General features: G+C 41.8%; 1 protein-coding gene across 1 annotated transcript in view; it reads left to right on the top strand.

The window, feature by feature from the left end:
• The window catches only part of LOC117743999 (dystrophin-like), a 216510-nt gene that overhangs the window by 198103 nt on the left and 4083 nt on the right, over positions 1 to 14324 (top strand). The window contains 8 exon segments of the mRNA XM_034552044.1: positions 1950 to 2015; positions 3224 to 3382; positions 4884 to 4923; positions 4925 to 4984; positions 4986 to 5129; positions 9717 to 9831; positions 10300 to 10319; positions 10321 to 10390. Coding sequence (XP_034407935.1) covers positions 1950 to 2015; positions 3224 to 3382; positions 4884 to 4923; positions 4925 to 4984; positions 4986 to 5129; positions 9717 to 9831; positions 10300 to 10319; positions 10321 to 10390 — 674 coding nt within the window.

The following is a 14324-nucleotide window of genomic DNA, read 5'->3' as shown; positions in this document are numbered from 1 at the left end:
TGAAGGTGGAAAGGTTCTAGATAGAAACACTATAGAAGGTTCTGGGTGTTACCATTACATTACATGTCATTTAGCTGGCGCTTTTATCCAAAGCGACTTACAATCATGTTACATTCATACACTGTAGACACTGTAGACACAGCTACAGGGAGCAATTCAGGGTTAAGTGTCTTGCTCAAGGACACATTGACTGTGTCCTCCACATTACACCTTACATGGTTCTCTGTAGAACCTGTTATAGGGGGTTCTGGGTGGAACCTTTATTACATGTTCCAGGTAAAACCCTTAAAACGGATTCTCCTGTGGGGACAAGACAAATAACCCTATATGGTTCTAGTTAGCTCATTTATTTCGAAGAGGGACGGTCTCTATTGAAATCGTTGCTGGCACTTGGGTAAATTGGTTAACGGAAACACTAGTAAGACAAAATGTACTTCCCATTCTATTGATGTTGTTGCAGTAATCTTAGAAATCTTAGACAACTAAAACCCAAAAACTGCATTTCAATCATCTAATCATTAATGTATGTTAAGTATATGGATAATGTTCTGTCAATGTATTCGTCAACATGTCCATCACATGACTGTAATTTATTTCTTGCAGGGGGCGAGAAGAGAAAATGTATGCCACTCTGTAGGCTAAATATTGAGCTAGAGCAACAGCAAATACATATTGAACTTAGAGCAACAGCAAGTAAATAATGAGCTAGAGCAAAAGCAAATAAGGCAATTTCCTAAAAAGGAAATTTATCAAATTAATAAATGACACTACAAACATGGCTCACTCCAACATTGAACAAAAAAAACAAACATCTACCAGCATCTCTAAAGCTCACTGATTAACATGCTGCATATGTTTGCATTTCTCAGCTGGTGGACGAAGTCGGGCTAGCTGTTTCCTCCTGTTTCCAGTCTTTATGCTGATTCACTCCTGGCTCCATAGATATAGCACAGTCATGCAATTTCTTATTACGTTGCACACAGTATTACTGCAGTGTTTGTGACTAATGCACCAGAAATGTGACTGCTGTAAATCAGTTACAAAGATTGGTACACAAGCGAGTCCAACCAAATAGCCGATTGCCACTTTCATGAGGCAGCTTTCAAGGCAATATAAGCAAACTTGTATCAAATATTAAAAGGCCAGGTACTGGAGGTGCAGCATCACTTTGTAGTGCAGCAGTTGTAAACACTATAACATATAATGCAGAGGGTTACAGAGGGCTGCACACAGTGTGTGGGTGTCTAGCATTGCATCTGTTACAGGTAAAACTATAAGATGCCAAACATAGAGGAACTCCAACAGTTACAACATAATACCACCATGATCACTAAAATGTCCATCATTCCTGCTGCTGGATGACGCCAGGCCATATTTTTGCCCCCTTTAGAAAACACATTCTCCCATTCATTGTGCAAAAACGAGGAATTAAGATGTTAACCCATCACAGGAAAACGACTATTGGTAATGTAATATATACATTATCCAATGTATTTAAATTCACACCCAGAGAAACGCCTCATTTCAATCAAGGTCCGTTTCATTTGGTCGCCTGTCAATGGCGTCATTTCCCTCTTGCACACGTGTCAGTTATGTCGTTGTCTGGCACGATCCAGTTTGTCTGCCCACGATCCAGTTTGTCTGCCACAATCCAGTTTTTTTTAACACATGTTTTTGTATTGCAATAATTCAGCTTCTGCTACTCCCATGATCCCAGGGTACTTAAAAACATCACCAAACTGTGTCTTTTATAATAATTTTGATAGAGATCCCTTGTAGTGGAAAGTTACATATTTAGTGTGTAAGTGTTTTCATATCAATTGCACATAAGATTATCCTGAAGAAAACCACAATCATGTCAGTATACTATATTAATTGATCTGAGGTGGGTTTTCCCTCCAGAATCTGCTACTTTGGGACTGACTGCTCTGTTTCTTCCCCCTCTGCAGGTTAGCAGAAATGGAGAATCGTAATGGCTCTTATCTGAATGACAGTATCTCACCCAATGAGAGCATGTGAGAACCGCTTTTTGTTTGCTGCTTTGTGTTTGCCAACCTCCTCACTCACTGATTGGCTCGCTATGTGTGTACCGCCTATGTCATCATATTGTATTGTGTTCATACAGTTTATTCAAAAGACATGTTTGTGATATCATCAGTTAATACTCAGACAGAGCGGGTTAAATAAAAGTGATTGAAGTCAAGACCCGCTTGCTACTGTTGAAATTCACGGTTCAAAGTTCGCCAAATTCGAAACTAACGTGAATACCTTTACATGAATTTACTCATTGCCAGTGAGCAAATCTTAGATGGTGGGGGTTCCATTTAACATAATTGTTTGTGGAAAAGTTTTAAATGGAATAAATACATATTTTCAACAAGCTTTCAAGAAACTTTCATCCCACATATGCGAAAAGCAAATAGTCTGTGGGACATTTTAAGATGTCAAAAAGGTCCATGTACTTTAGTATATCAGATGCGAGACTCATTTCTCCTCAGAAAAGGACCAGATGATGGACTGCTGCTAGAGTCGCTGTAGGGAGTAAGGCGTATGGACCATTTGGACACAAGTGCTGCCGCTAGCTGTGTTTTTAGCAGCTAAGCTAGCAAGCTAGGAAATTCCACCATGGTTCCAGAAAAAATTAGAAAAACCCAAGTTGCCACTCATCTGGCAATGTTGCTTTACTATATGTCTGTGTGACTTAAGCATTACGTTGTTAAATTTTTTTATTTAGCGGCTTGCTAATTAGCCAACCAGGCTCGCTAATACTCTCCAGTTTAACAAAGCAAAAAAGATCTGGAGGCTATTTAAACCAGAACTGAGAGAGCTACAGACTCTTTCCATAATGAGTCTTACTTTCAAATCAGCAATCATGTTAAAGGGAATTTGTTGTTCTCAAACAGCACATATTTGCAGCTCTTATATTATTCAGAATAGAAGACTAGCTAAGTGAAAGCAGTGCAGTGAACACAGCAGTATCTAAATTAACCTGGCCTAATTGAAACCCTCGCAAACACTGTGGGCCAAACGAGTGATCTTTTAATAGTTGGCAGAGTGTTTAGGACAAACATGTTGCTGTGTATTAGATTCTTCTTCTGTGGTGCAGTCCTGTTCGGCTGCCTCTTTCAGTCACTTGCTGGTTTTTATTTTCTCCAATCTCCTGTGTTTGTGTGTTGTGACTGCATGTGTTTATATGTTTTGGCGTGGGTGTGTGTGTTTGCAGCGATGACGAGCACATGTTGATCCAGCACTACTGCCAGTCTCTGAACCAAGGCTCTCCTCTCAGCCAGCCCCGTAGCCCCGCCCAGATCCTCATCTCCATGGAGACGGAGGAGAAGGGAGAGCTGGAGAGGGTCCTCAATGACCTGGAACAAGAGAACAGGTCAGTGGACAGTCCCATCTCCCTGTTATCTTCTGTTGGCTGGCTTTACTCTCTGTATCGGGTTTTATTGTGTATTAACCTGGTGAATTTGGCTCCGAAGTTGTTAAGCTTCCTTGATTTGGCAATAAATCACAAATGGATGAAGAATCTAAAAAGGTACATTTCTACAATCTAGGTTCTTTAGAAGACTTGGGATGACATTTTTCTGCATGTCAACACTCTAGATGCTGCATCTAGAGTTATTTCGGAAGAACTGGAGAGTGTTAAAAGTGCAAAGAACTCAGAACGAAGGCTTTTCTCAATGTAAAAAAAAAATTTTTACGCTCTCCTCCCGACTCGCTTTGGTTAGAGTTTGATTGACAGATGGTTAATCCAATCACCTGCCACATATTTCTTTCCCATCAAAAGAGTTTACAATGACATCTGCTCAGATGGTTCTGTGTCGCAAACCATCTGGCTGGTTCAGGTTAATCTATTTGCATGAAAACACATGATTAGGAAATAAATATTAGTATTTTTATTTAAATACTTTCTAAGGTAAAAGAAAATCTTGGCATTAATTTAATTTTATATTATAAGCTGATTAGAGCTATCTTGTAATTCCTTTTCTAATATCTATTTTATGTTGCCGTGAAAACATTTCAAACAACTGTATTTATTCAAGTACAACATTTTACAAAAACTACATTTGAAAGCCATCATGAGAGTATCCAAATGTAAGAACTTGAAAAAAAAGCGCTATAGGTCCTACTGTATCAAGTAAAAATGTAGCAGCAAAGTCTTTGAGCAAATTAAGAAGAAGAAAATTGCAATATTCCTTCTTTTAAAAATTACAATCTAGCATTAAGGAGAGGGCAACTTTTTGCTTTCCCTTTAATCTTATTGAATACTGTATTTACCAGACAGTAAGGAGAATCCTGGGATATCCCTTTTTTAAGATCTTTTGCAAACATGTTGCCCCGTTTTCTCTGGGAATTTCCTCCCTGCCACACAAACGTTTTTAAGTATAAAGTCAGATTTATGTGTATTTCCTAACAGGGTTTAAAGAGGTGTCACTATAACATTTTATTTAAATAAAACATTAAAATAATTTATTATATAAATCTTCAACCCCCTCTCTTAGTAAGGGAAGCCAAGTACTCGTGTCCTCATCTTGGATTTAATCAGTCCTAGAATACAAATGTCCTAAAATAGAAATCAATAAAGGGTAAACATTTGACGCTACATGATCTTCTAACTAGGTTTTTCTCCTCTTTGTTGCGCTTTCCAACAAGGGGATTTTGTTTAAACTTTGGGGCAAAGATTTTAAAAATGACTCGCTGATGGATGCTTACGGTTTTATTTATAAAGGGCACTATGTTGTTGCTGTAACCCAGCCTTCCTTCTATAATCAAGAAAAACAGAGGTTCACCATCTCTCTTAAGCAGTGGGTGTTTGATATTTCACCATGTGTACCAGAGCTTGCAGCGACAGATTAATTCCTCTGCTGCCCTCGCTGCAGGAAGCTGCAGTCCGAGTACGACCGCCTGAAGAAGGCCCACAGACAGGAAGGGCCTGTCCCCACTGCCGTCGCCCCCGGAGATGCTCCCGGTGTCGCCGCAGATGTGTGCGCGACGCCGAGCTCATCGCCGAGGCCAAACTGCTGCGGCAGCACAAAGGACGTCTGGAGGCCCGTATGCAGATACTGGAGGACCACAACAAACAGCTGGAGTCCCAACTGCACAGGCTGAGACAGCTGCTGGAGCAGGTACCCGCTCACTCCCTGTGGCACCCTCTTACATACACTTGAGTTTCCAAATAAATACCTGTTGACGATGAAGCACAGTGTCACCTGGAGTGAGAGTGTATTACGATGAGAGTCTGCATGAGATTTCATTTTGGCTTTAGCCTTATGGTCCATTGATCTCACTTCAGAGTCTGAACATTTGCTTACAGTGTGAGTGAATGAAGGAATCTTTGTGTACAGCTTGCGTTGGAACAACAGTTCGGCAGGGGAGCTTTCTGTTGTGCTGTGAGGTGTGGATCGATACTCGCGTAGAAAAATGTCCAGTTTCCAGAGAATTCCCTGTGTTTCGGCCACACGAATAGCTTTGCCTAGTGTGCGCATGAATCTTTCAGCTGTAGCGTTGGCTTGAGGCCACAGCGGTGTTATCCGGCGGTGATGGAATCCTAGATGGCCTGCAAACTGGGAGAACTGGTCGCTGTTGAATGGGGGACCATTATCAGTTTTCACAACTCGGGATTCCAAACATGGAGAAAACTTTGTCCATGACCGCCGGAATGACTGTGTTTGCTGATGTTGACCGTACGCTCTCTACAACTGGGTAGCGTGTATAGTCATCCACGATGACAAGCAAGTACTCTCCAGTTGGAAGCGGTCCATAGAAGTCTGCACTAACACTGCCAAGGAGCTTCTGGCAGAATGGACATTTCAAGCGGCTCAGTATGTGCAACTGGTGTGTTTGGCCTTGCATGCAAGACAACTGCGTACTGCTGCTTCTGCTTTGCGATCAATGTCTGGAAAACACCTTGGTTCTGAGTAGTGATTTCGTTTTGACAATGCCCATGGGCTAGCTGTAAAACTCTATCTTGTAGGGCCATGGGAATTACTATTCTTGTGCCCTGCAGTACAATGTCAGATGCATGTGATGTTGTTAGTTCACTGCTAACTAACTGCTTTAAAATGTAACTAACTGCTTTAAATGTCAGCATGTCGTGACTTGTCAGTTTTGTGCCATGTGTTGTGTCTGATGTGGCACTAATCTATTGCAGGATTGGGTCTGCAAGTGTCTCTGCTTGATCTCTGCGAGTGTCATGGCTTTAGGTGTTGCCTGGCTTGCAATGAAGTTCACGTACTCCTCTGCTACTTTTGCTGCACGTTGTACTTTCACCTGTCTGAGACAAGATGGGATGACGAGACATGTAGTCAGATGGGTTGCCAGATCCCTTTCTGTATTCCACCATGAACGTTGTAGGGCTGAAGCCTCAGTCCCAATCTTTCGATTCTGGCAGGTGGTTTGGACCTGGGATTGTTCCATAGGATTTCCAGTGCTTTATGATCCGTCACGAGAGTCAAAGGATGACCATAGATGTACAGGTGGAAATGTTCACAGCCCCACACTATGGCCAGCGCTTCCTTTTCGGGAGTATCTCCTCTCCACATCGCTGAGAGACCGACTAGCATATGCTATCATGTACTTTATCCCCTTTTCATCTTTTTGGCAGAGGATAGCACCCAGTCCAACAGTGCTAGCATCTACAATCAGTTATGTCCCTCTGACTGGGTAAAAGTATGACATTGTTAGACTGTCTTGTTAGACTGTCTTTCAGTGTCTGAAATGCAACTTGCTGTTCTGGGCCCCATACCCAGGGTATGTCTTGTCTGGTGAGCTTGCGCAGTGATTCTGAGATTGAAGAGAAGTCCTTGATGAATCTGGAGCAGTAATTAGCCATTCCCAGCAGACTCCTGATTTCACCTGGATTCTGGGGGTCTGCAGCGTGCTGAACTGCAGTGACTTTCTTGGGATCTGCTGAAACACCTCCTGCTGAGAAGATGAAACCAAAGAACTCGAGCCTTGACTTGTTGAACTCACATTTTTCACGATGGAGTGTGAGACCGCTTTCTCTGAGTCTCTGAAACAGTGCTCGGAGGTTGTTGTCATTGTCAGTCTGGGAGGCTCCGTAGACAATGATGTCATCACTGAGATTTTTCACACCAGAAAGACCTTGCAGTGTTTGGCATATAGCATTTTGAAATACCTCAGCCGCAGAGGATGAACCAAAACTCAATCTCTTGTAGCGCCTCAACCCAAGGTGTGTGGTGAAGGTAGTGGTGTACCTACTGTCTGGATGAAGCTCTAGCTGGTGGTATCCAGCTCTCAAATCCAGTTTGAAAAATATAGTTGCTCCATTTAGCTTGTGTATCACAGCGTCCATGGTGGGAGTAATGTTCCGTTCCCTCTCTATAGCTGTTAGCTTGGCGCATGTCAACACAAAGTCTGACTTTGTCAGGGTCTTTAGGCTTGGGAGGTGCAACAATAGGTGAGACCCATGGTGTAGGGCCAGTGATCTCCTCGATGATGTCATCTGCTTCCAGTTTTTGAAGCTCATCCTCGACCTTCTGACGAATGTGGAACGGTACACGTCGATGCGGTTGGCATGTAGGTTTAATGTCAGGATTTATATGGGGCTTTACCTGAAAGTCTTTCAGTTTTCCAATGCCTTGAAACGGTTCAGATTACTTTCCACCAGCTGATCTGCGACACTGTTGTGTGACTGATACTGCTGTGACTATTTTAATCAGTCCCAGTGCTTTCGATTTTTTATAACTGAGAAGGTTGAATCTGTTTCCTTTTATTACAAAGAATGTGCACGTTGTCTTTTCCTGTCCTTTTTCCACACTGCATTTGAAAACACCACTGACCGGCAATGGCACTTTGGAGCAGAAAGGGTAGATCTTTTTGTTTGTGGGGCTTAGTTGAGGACATGGCGTCAGTTTCTCAAAACTTGTTTCGCCTCAGCAAACTGTATAGTTTGCTGAGGCGAACTATACAGCAAACTGTATAGTTTGCTGAGGCTCCTGAATCAATTAAAACTAGCATGCTACTGCCATTTCACTTTATGCCTGTGGCTGTGTCTGATGCCTCTTGCTGGTGAGCCGGCCTCCTGCGTTGGCCCTGCTGATCGCCCCGCCCCCCTCCTCTCTACGTCCTTCTTGTTTCATGGATTGTGGAGGTCCAACACATTCCAAGAATATGACTTTGTCATATTCTTGGAATGTGTTTATGTAACTCTGAATGCTGTTCATTCTGTACACATGACATCTATTGCTTCTGTCCATCCGGGGAGAGGGATCCTCCTCTGTTCCTCTCCTGAAGATTTCTTCCCTTTTTTCCCTGTGAAAGGTTATTTTTCGGGAGTTTTTCCTGATCCGATGTGAGGTCCTGGGACAGGGATGTCGTATGTGTACAGATTGTAAAGCCCTCTGAGGAGAATTTGTGATATTGGGCTATACAAAATAAACTGAAATTAATTGAATTTGGTGTAGGTTCCCGGGCCTTTATTCTCCGCTCGCTTTCACACATGTATCCATTATATACTGTCTGCTTACTCGCCTATGTCATGCATATCTATGCTCACCAGGTGGCGCTGTTCTCACCCACCGTGAACATCACAGAAAGAATGCAAGTTTAAGCCACTTTTGCATTGGCTTCACTGTTCTGAACTGGAGGTTGCTGGTTTTGACTCATGTCATATGACTCATGTCATACCCAGAGGCATATTAAGGTCTTTTTTTCCTTGTTATAAAGGACTCTCATATTGGCCACGGTTTTTACTGTTTTTTTTTAAACCTTTGTACCTCTGAAAGAGCTGATATGGGATGGTGAAATCACCTTGCATTTTTTTTGAATCATCCCCACAGAAAAGATGTGGGTGTGTTTTTGCACAATGTCTTCCTGTTGTAACTAGGACTGGACCTCATGCTGACATTCAAATTCAGAAGATAATTCAAAATCATTAAAATATTTGCAACGTTTTTAATTTAGTTGTTATTGCATGTGTAGGCATTGTGTTTAGCACCGTGGCAGATAAAGATCAAATTTCACTAAACTAGTTGCAGAAATAGATTCAAGTGGTGGCTGTGTAATTTTGTTTTAGAGTTCAATTTCAACTCAAGAGCATCATAATGCTCTCCAGTTTATTGCACACAAAGGGAGGCAGCACAGACTAGTTTTAATCATCAAAGAAAGTTGATTTATTAAAAGAGGACCAACACATTTATTCCGATGAATTTCTTTATATTTTGGATTTAGTTCAAAGAGGGTTTTCTTTCAGGGTGATGACGTCATAACGACAAACATTCAAAGCTTTATTCCAAAACCTCAATAGAAGCTTTGAATGTATAGAAATTACATTTGGTACCGCCCTAATTGTAACCAAACCCTGGGTCAGTTTCCAATTGCCAATCAGGCGCAAAGTCCCACAGTCTCTATGCAGAGAGAGGACTCAGGAGCAAGGCGGTAAACCCTCAGGGAGCTGGTTCCTCTGCTGATGGTAACTGCAGCATGGGTCCTGGATCAACAGAACCTCAAAGTTGTTGTAAAGTTCCAACCGGTGAGCTTCGAGCTCAGACTGAAGCAGCTTCCTCCACGCTGTCTGGCTGCCAGTAACAGCTGACACGTTGGATTGAGCCAACTCCTTGATCCAACACACACACACACACACACACACACTTCACTCCCCTTTTGACTCCTCTGCGACGTGGCTGCCAAATTGCTGTTTGTCTAATGTGTGTGTGTGTGTGCGTGTGTGTGTGTGTGTGTGTGTGTATCAGACGGATTCCAAGGTGAACGGCACAGCACTGTCATCTCCTTCCACCTCCTCTCAACGCTCCGACTCCTCCCTCCCACTGCTACGTGTGGCTGCCAGCCAGACTACTGATACAATGGGTAAGACCACACACACAAATATCCTTTAATTTGCATCCACCATTTTTAAAACTTAAAGGATATAAATAGAGATGTGTGATTTCACAGCTTGTAGATACCATGCTTTTGGACGTTGTTCTACATTGGACCAAAGTGTGTGTGTGTGTGTGTGTGTGTGTGTGTGTGTGTGTGTGTGTGTGTGTGTGTGTGTGTGTGTGTGTGTGTGTGTGTGTGTGTGTGTGTGTGTGTGTGTGTGTGTGTGTGTGTGTGTGTGTGTGTGTGTGTGTGTGTATGTGTATGTGCGTTGAACATACATCTTTGTGAGGACCAATTTGAGTTTCAGACTTTCAAGAAAGTACCTCGGTTTAAGGGGCGAGGGAATGCACTATGCCAATGAGTGTCTTCACAAAGATAGAAGTGCAGGGATATGAGTGTCAGTGTGTGTGCAGTTCTGAAAAATGTTAAACCATCACCTCCTTCCTGTTTCAGGTGATTACGAGCTGTCCAGCCCCCTCCCAAGATGCATCTGGGTTGGAGGAAGTGATGGAACAGCTCAATAATTCGTTTCCTCATAGCCAGGGTACGGACCATCAACACCTACACAATATCCACTCTTTTCTGTTTGAAATCAGACAAATAGTTGAAATTATTTTTATTTTCTCTTAAAGGGTAAATAACAAGAGAAAAATACAAGTTGGCAGCTTTGATTTTATTAAAATAGACCTGGAACGATACATATTATGAACATTTCTAGGAAATGTCCCCTAAAATAATGAAACAAATAATCTATAAATGAAATGCATTGAAAAAAAAGACATCAGAAAATTGTGAAACATACTCATCACAATTACATGTAGACCATTTTCTGTGTGAAAAGTACAACACAATAACATCAGTAACGATACAGAGGTGGACAAAATACGAATTATGTCCATGAATGTTGCCCTGCTGCATGCCTGGAGGTTTTCCTACATGTCTACGTCAAGATTAACTCACTCTTGTCCAATAAGAACTTTTAATATTTGCTCTTTACCAATTTTGGCAGAAGAATAATAGAAATCCGAAACTTTCACAAGAAATTTAGATGGTGTGGCTACTACCGAGAGGTGTTTATATACATATATATATGTATAAATATATATATATATATAATATATATATATATATATATATAATATATATATATATATATATATATATATATATATATATATATATATAGCAGGGGAGGTGAGTTGAGGTGAGGTGAGGTGAGATGGGGGGAGGAGAGGAGAGGTGAGGGGAGGGGAGGGGGGAGCGGGGGGAGGGTGAAGTGGGGGGAGGAGAGGAGAAGTGGGGGATGGGGGGTGAAGGGAGGGGAGGAGAGGAGAGTTAAGGGAAAGTGAGGGGAGGAGAGTTGAGGGGAGGGGAGGGGAGGTTCCTTCCTTGCCTCCTTAACTGGCTTCCTTCCTGTGTGTGTATTAGTAGACACAGAGACACACCCACATTTCCATATCTCTCCTCCGCACATGTTTGCTGCCAACATCAAAGGTTGCCGTAGTGATAACTTCAAAGGGACCACAGTTGCCAGGCTTAACATGGAGGGATTACCTCTCAAACTATCTCAAAAAGTGTGTTAACCATAGCTCTATTTTTTCCCCAATATTTTTATGAGAGGAAGGACGACTTGATCATCCTTGATGAACAGATACTGTGACCGGTGGGACTGTAGTGTAAGAAATGTGTCTCTAGTGGCGATTTAGAAATCAGGTCTGACTGTGAGAAGATGTTTTGGAGGGAAAGATTTAAAGGAGGCGGATGGGGCAGAGACTTCCTCCCTCGTTAAGATGTGGGAAACATTGTGGATTCCATCGAGCACAAAATTCCCTATGTTTTGATCCATAAATGGTGTAAAAAGAGTGAAAATTGTGAGACTTGTGGCAAAATACGTTTTATTTTTGTAGGACTTTCGGTTCCTCCCTCACACTCTAGCAGGCGGCTCTCTCACTCTAGATCTGAACATTCCGTGCCATACACACCCATTATAAACTCTGAAACAGCCCGGAAATCTTCCGAAACCCGAACAAAGATTCCGTCTAAACTGTGCTAGCTATGACAAAATGTCCAATTGGGCAAATAAGCTCCATCCTTTTGTTAACGTTTTAAACTTCAAATTATTTCTCTACCTTAATGTATGAAGACACAGTGTGGGCACAAAGGTTAGCGTTCATGTTCTCTTCCGAAACCCCATTCAAGTGAAGAATAATAATAAGCCCGCAGGAGAACATGCAGTGTGGCTTGCTGCAGCAAGGCTCTATGAGCCTGCTGCTTCGCATAGCCACACCGAATAAGCCCGCAGGAGTACATGCAGTGTGGCTTGCATCGAGCCTGGCTGCAGCAAGCCATTCGCATAGCCACACCGAATTACACAGAATGACCACTATAACCTTTTTTATAATGTAAAGTAAAAAATTAAATTATGTAAAATTGGAATCTATATTGTTAATAATAAAAGTCTAAAGTGTTATCTATCGTATCTGATTGATTGCGAGGGTAAAGCAGTGTTCAGATTGTACTTTTTGCTATGGTATTGTATTTGCTGAAGTGCATTGTGGATGTGTATACCTTTTTCCCCCAATCAAATGCACACACTGAACTTCATTACATCTGTAAGCCTAGTAAACCGTTACTTGACCCTCATCTTCTTTCATTCTTTCTTTTACCGATACAAGTCTGATTTTTTTCTCTTTCTTTCCTCCTTTCTCTTCTTCCTTTTCCTCTTTGTCTCTATGAGCCAGCAGGGAGAAGGGGACACCCATGACAGGTTAGTCGCTCAACTGCAGTGTCTTTCCTCCCTTCCCCTGCCTTTAGTTTCCTTTTCTTTCCTCTGTCACACTGCGCTCCGTTCTGCACAAGCGTGCGTACTTCTATCTGGTGGGGACTTTTACCTCAGTGCAGTTACCCAAAAATGAGAACCCCACAAGCTTCAGAACAGTGTCTACATTTGTAAAAATAATTAAATACACAAATAAATAGATACACAAATCAATGCATCATATGAAGATTGATATTGATATAGTTATTAATTATACTTAAACTAAAGTTGGGGTTCACAGTGAGATTAACCACAATTCAATGTGATAAAAACTATTTCTAAAAGGTAAAACATATTTTTATTAGAATTTAGAGTGACAATACTGTAAGGTTAGACAGCATAAAATTGTGTTTTCGTTCCTGCACAAATACACTGTAAACAATCTGTTTACTGCGCCAGTTTCTTTGTGCTCTCATTTGGCCCACTAGGGGTGCCATTGTAGCCCCATAACCAGACTTTTCACTTCATTGATTTTTTTTCTTCTCAAATTTGATCAAAACAGTGGAAGATATGACCAGTGATTAATGGAACCAAGCTGCTCCCATTGTGTATTTTAATTAAAGCCTTCTCAAGAGAGAGTATGCTTGACATGTAATAATCCAAATAGAATCACAGGGTTCTCATTCTGGTTGCTGATTTCTTGGTCACACAAAAAAATTGAAGAGCTTTTCAATCAGAATTTACAAAGCAAATGTGGTGGTAATATTCCCATCCATCCATCCATCTCCGTAATATTATTCAATTCAATTCAATTCAGTTTATTTTGTATAGCCCAATATCACAAATTACAAATTTGTGATATTGGGCTTTACAATCTGGGGCTTTACAATCTGTACACATACAACATCCCTGTCCTAGGACCTCACATCGAATCAGGAAAAACTCCCCAAAAATAACCTTTCACAGGGAAAAAAGGGAAGAAACCTTCAGGAGAGCAGCAGAGGAGGATCCCTCTCCCCGGATGGACAGATGCAATAGATGTCATGGGTACAGAATGAACATTACAAAGTTACATAAACACATTACATGAATATGACAATGTATGAATGGAACTCCAATCCATGAAACAGGAGGTAGAGAGGAGGGGGGGCGGGGCGCATCAGCAGGGCCAACGCGGGAGGCCGGCTCACCAGGCATCAGACACCACCAGGTCCAATGGACCCTATGAGAAGTGAAGTCACAACGACTCCGGGGAGGAAGCAGAGTTAATAAGGTGCAATGGAGAGATGTAAATTCATCCATAAGTAGAGAGAGACTGAAAGTGGAAGCTGGTTCCATAAAAGAGGAGCTTGATAACTGAAGGCTCTTGCTCCCATCCTACTTTAGGACTCTAGGAACCACAAGTAGCCTCGCATTTAGTGAGCGCAGCTCTCTAGTGGGGCAACAAGCTCCTTAAGATATGATGGTGCATCACCAATCAAGGCTTTGGAGGTGAGGAGATTTTAAATGTGATTGTTGATTTTACAGGGAGCCACTGCAGAGCAGCTAATACAGGAGTAATGTGATCTCTTTTCTTAGTTTTTGTGAGTACACGAGCTGCAGCATTCTGGATTAACTGGAGGGATTTAAGAGATTTATTAGAGCAGCCTGATAATAAGGAGTTGCAGTAATCTAGTCTGGAAGTAACAAACGCGTGAATCAGCTTTTCTGCATCTTTTTG

This window comes from Cyclopterus lumpus, chromosome 2, assembly GCF_009769545.1.
Source record: "Cyclopterus lumpus isolate fCycLum1 chromosome 2, fCycLum1.pri, whole genome shotgun sequence".
NCBI classification, from domain to species: Eukaryota; Metazoa; Chordata; class Actinopteri; order Perciformes; family Cyclopteridae; genus Cyclopterus; species Cyclopterus lumpus.
The sequence above is the reverse complement of the archived record's forward strand: the minus strand, read 5'-3'. Positions and strand labels throughout refer to the sequence as shown.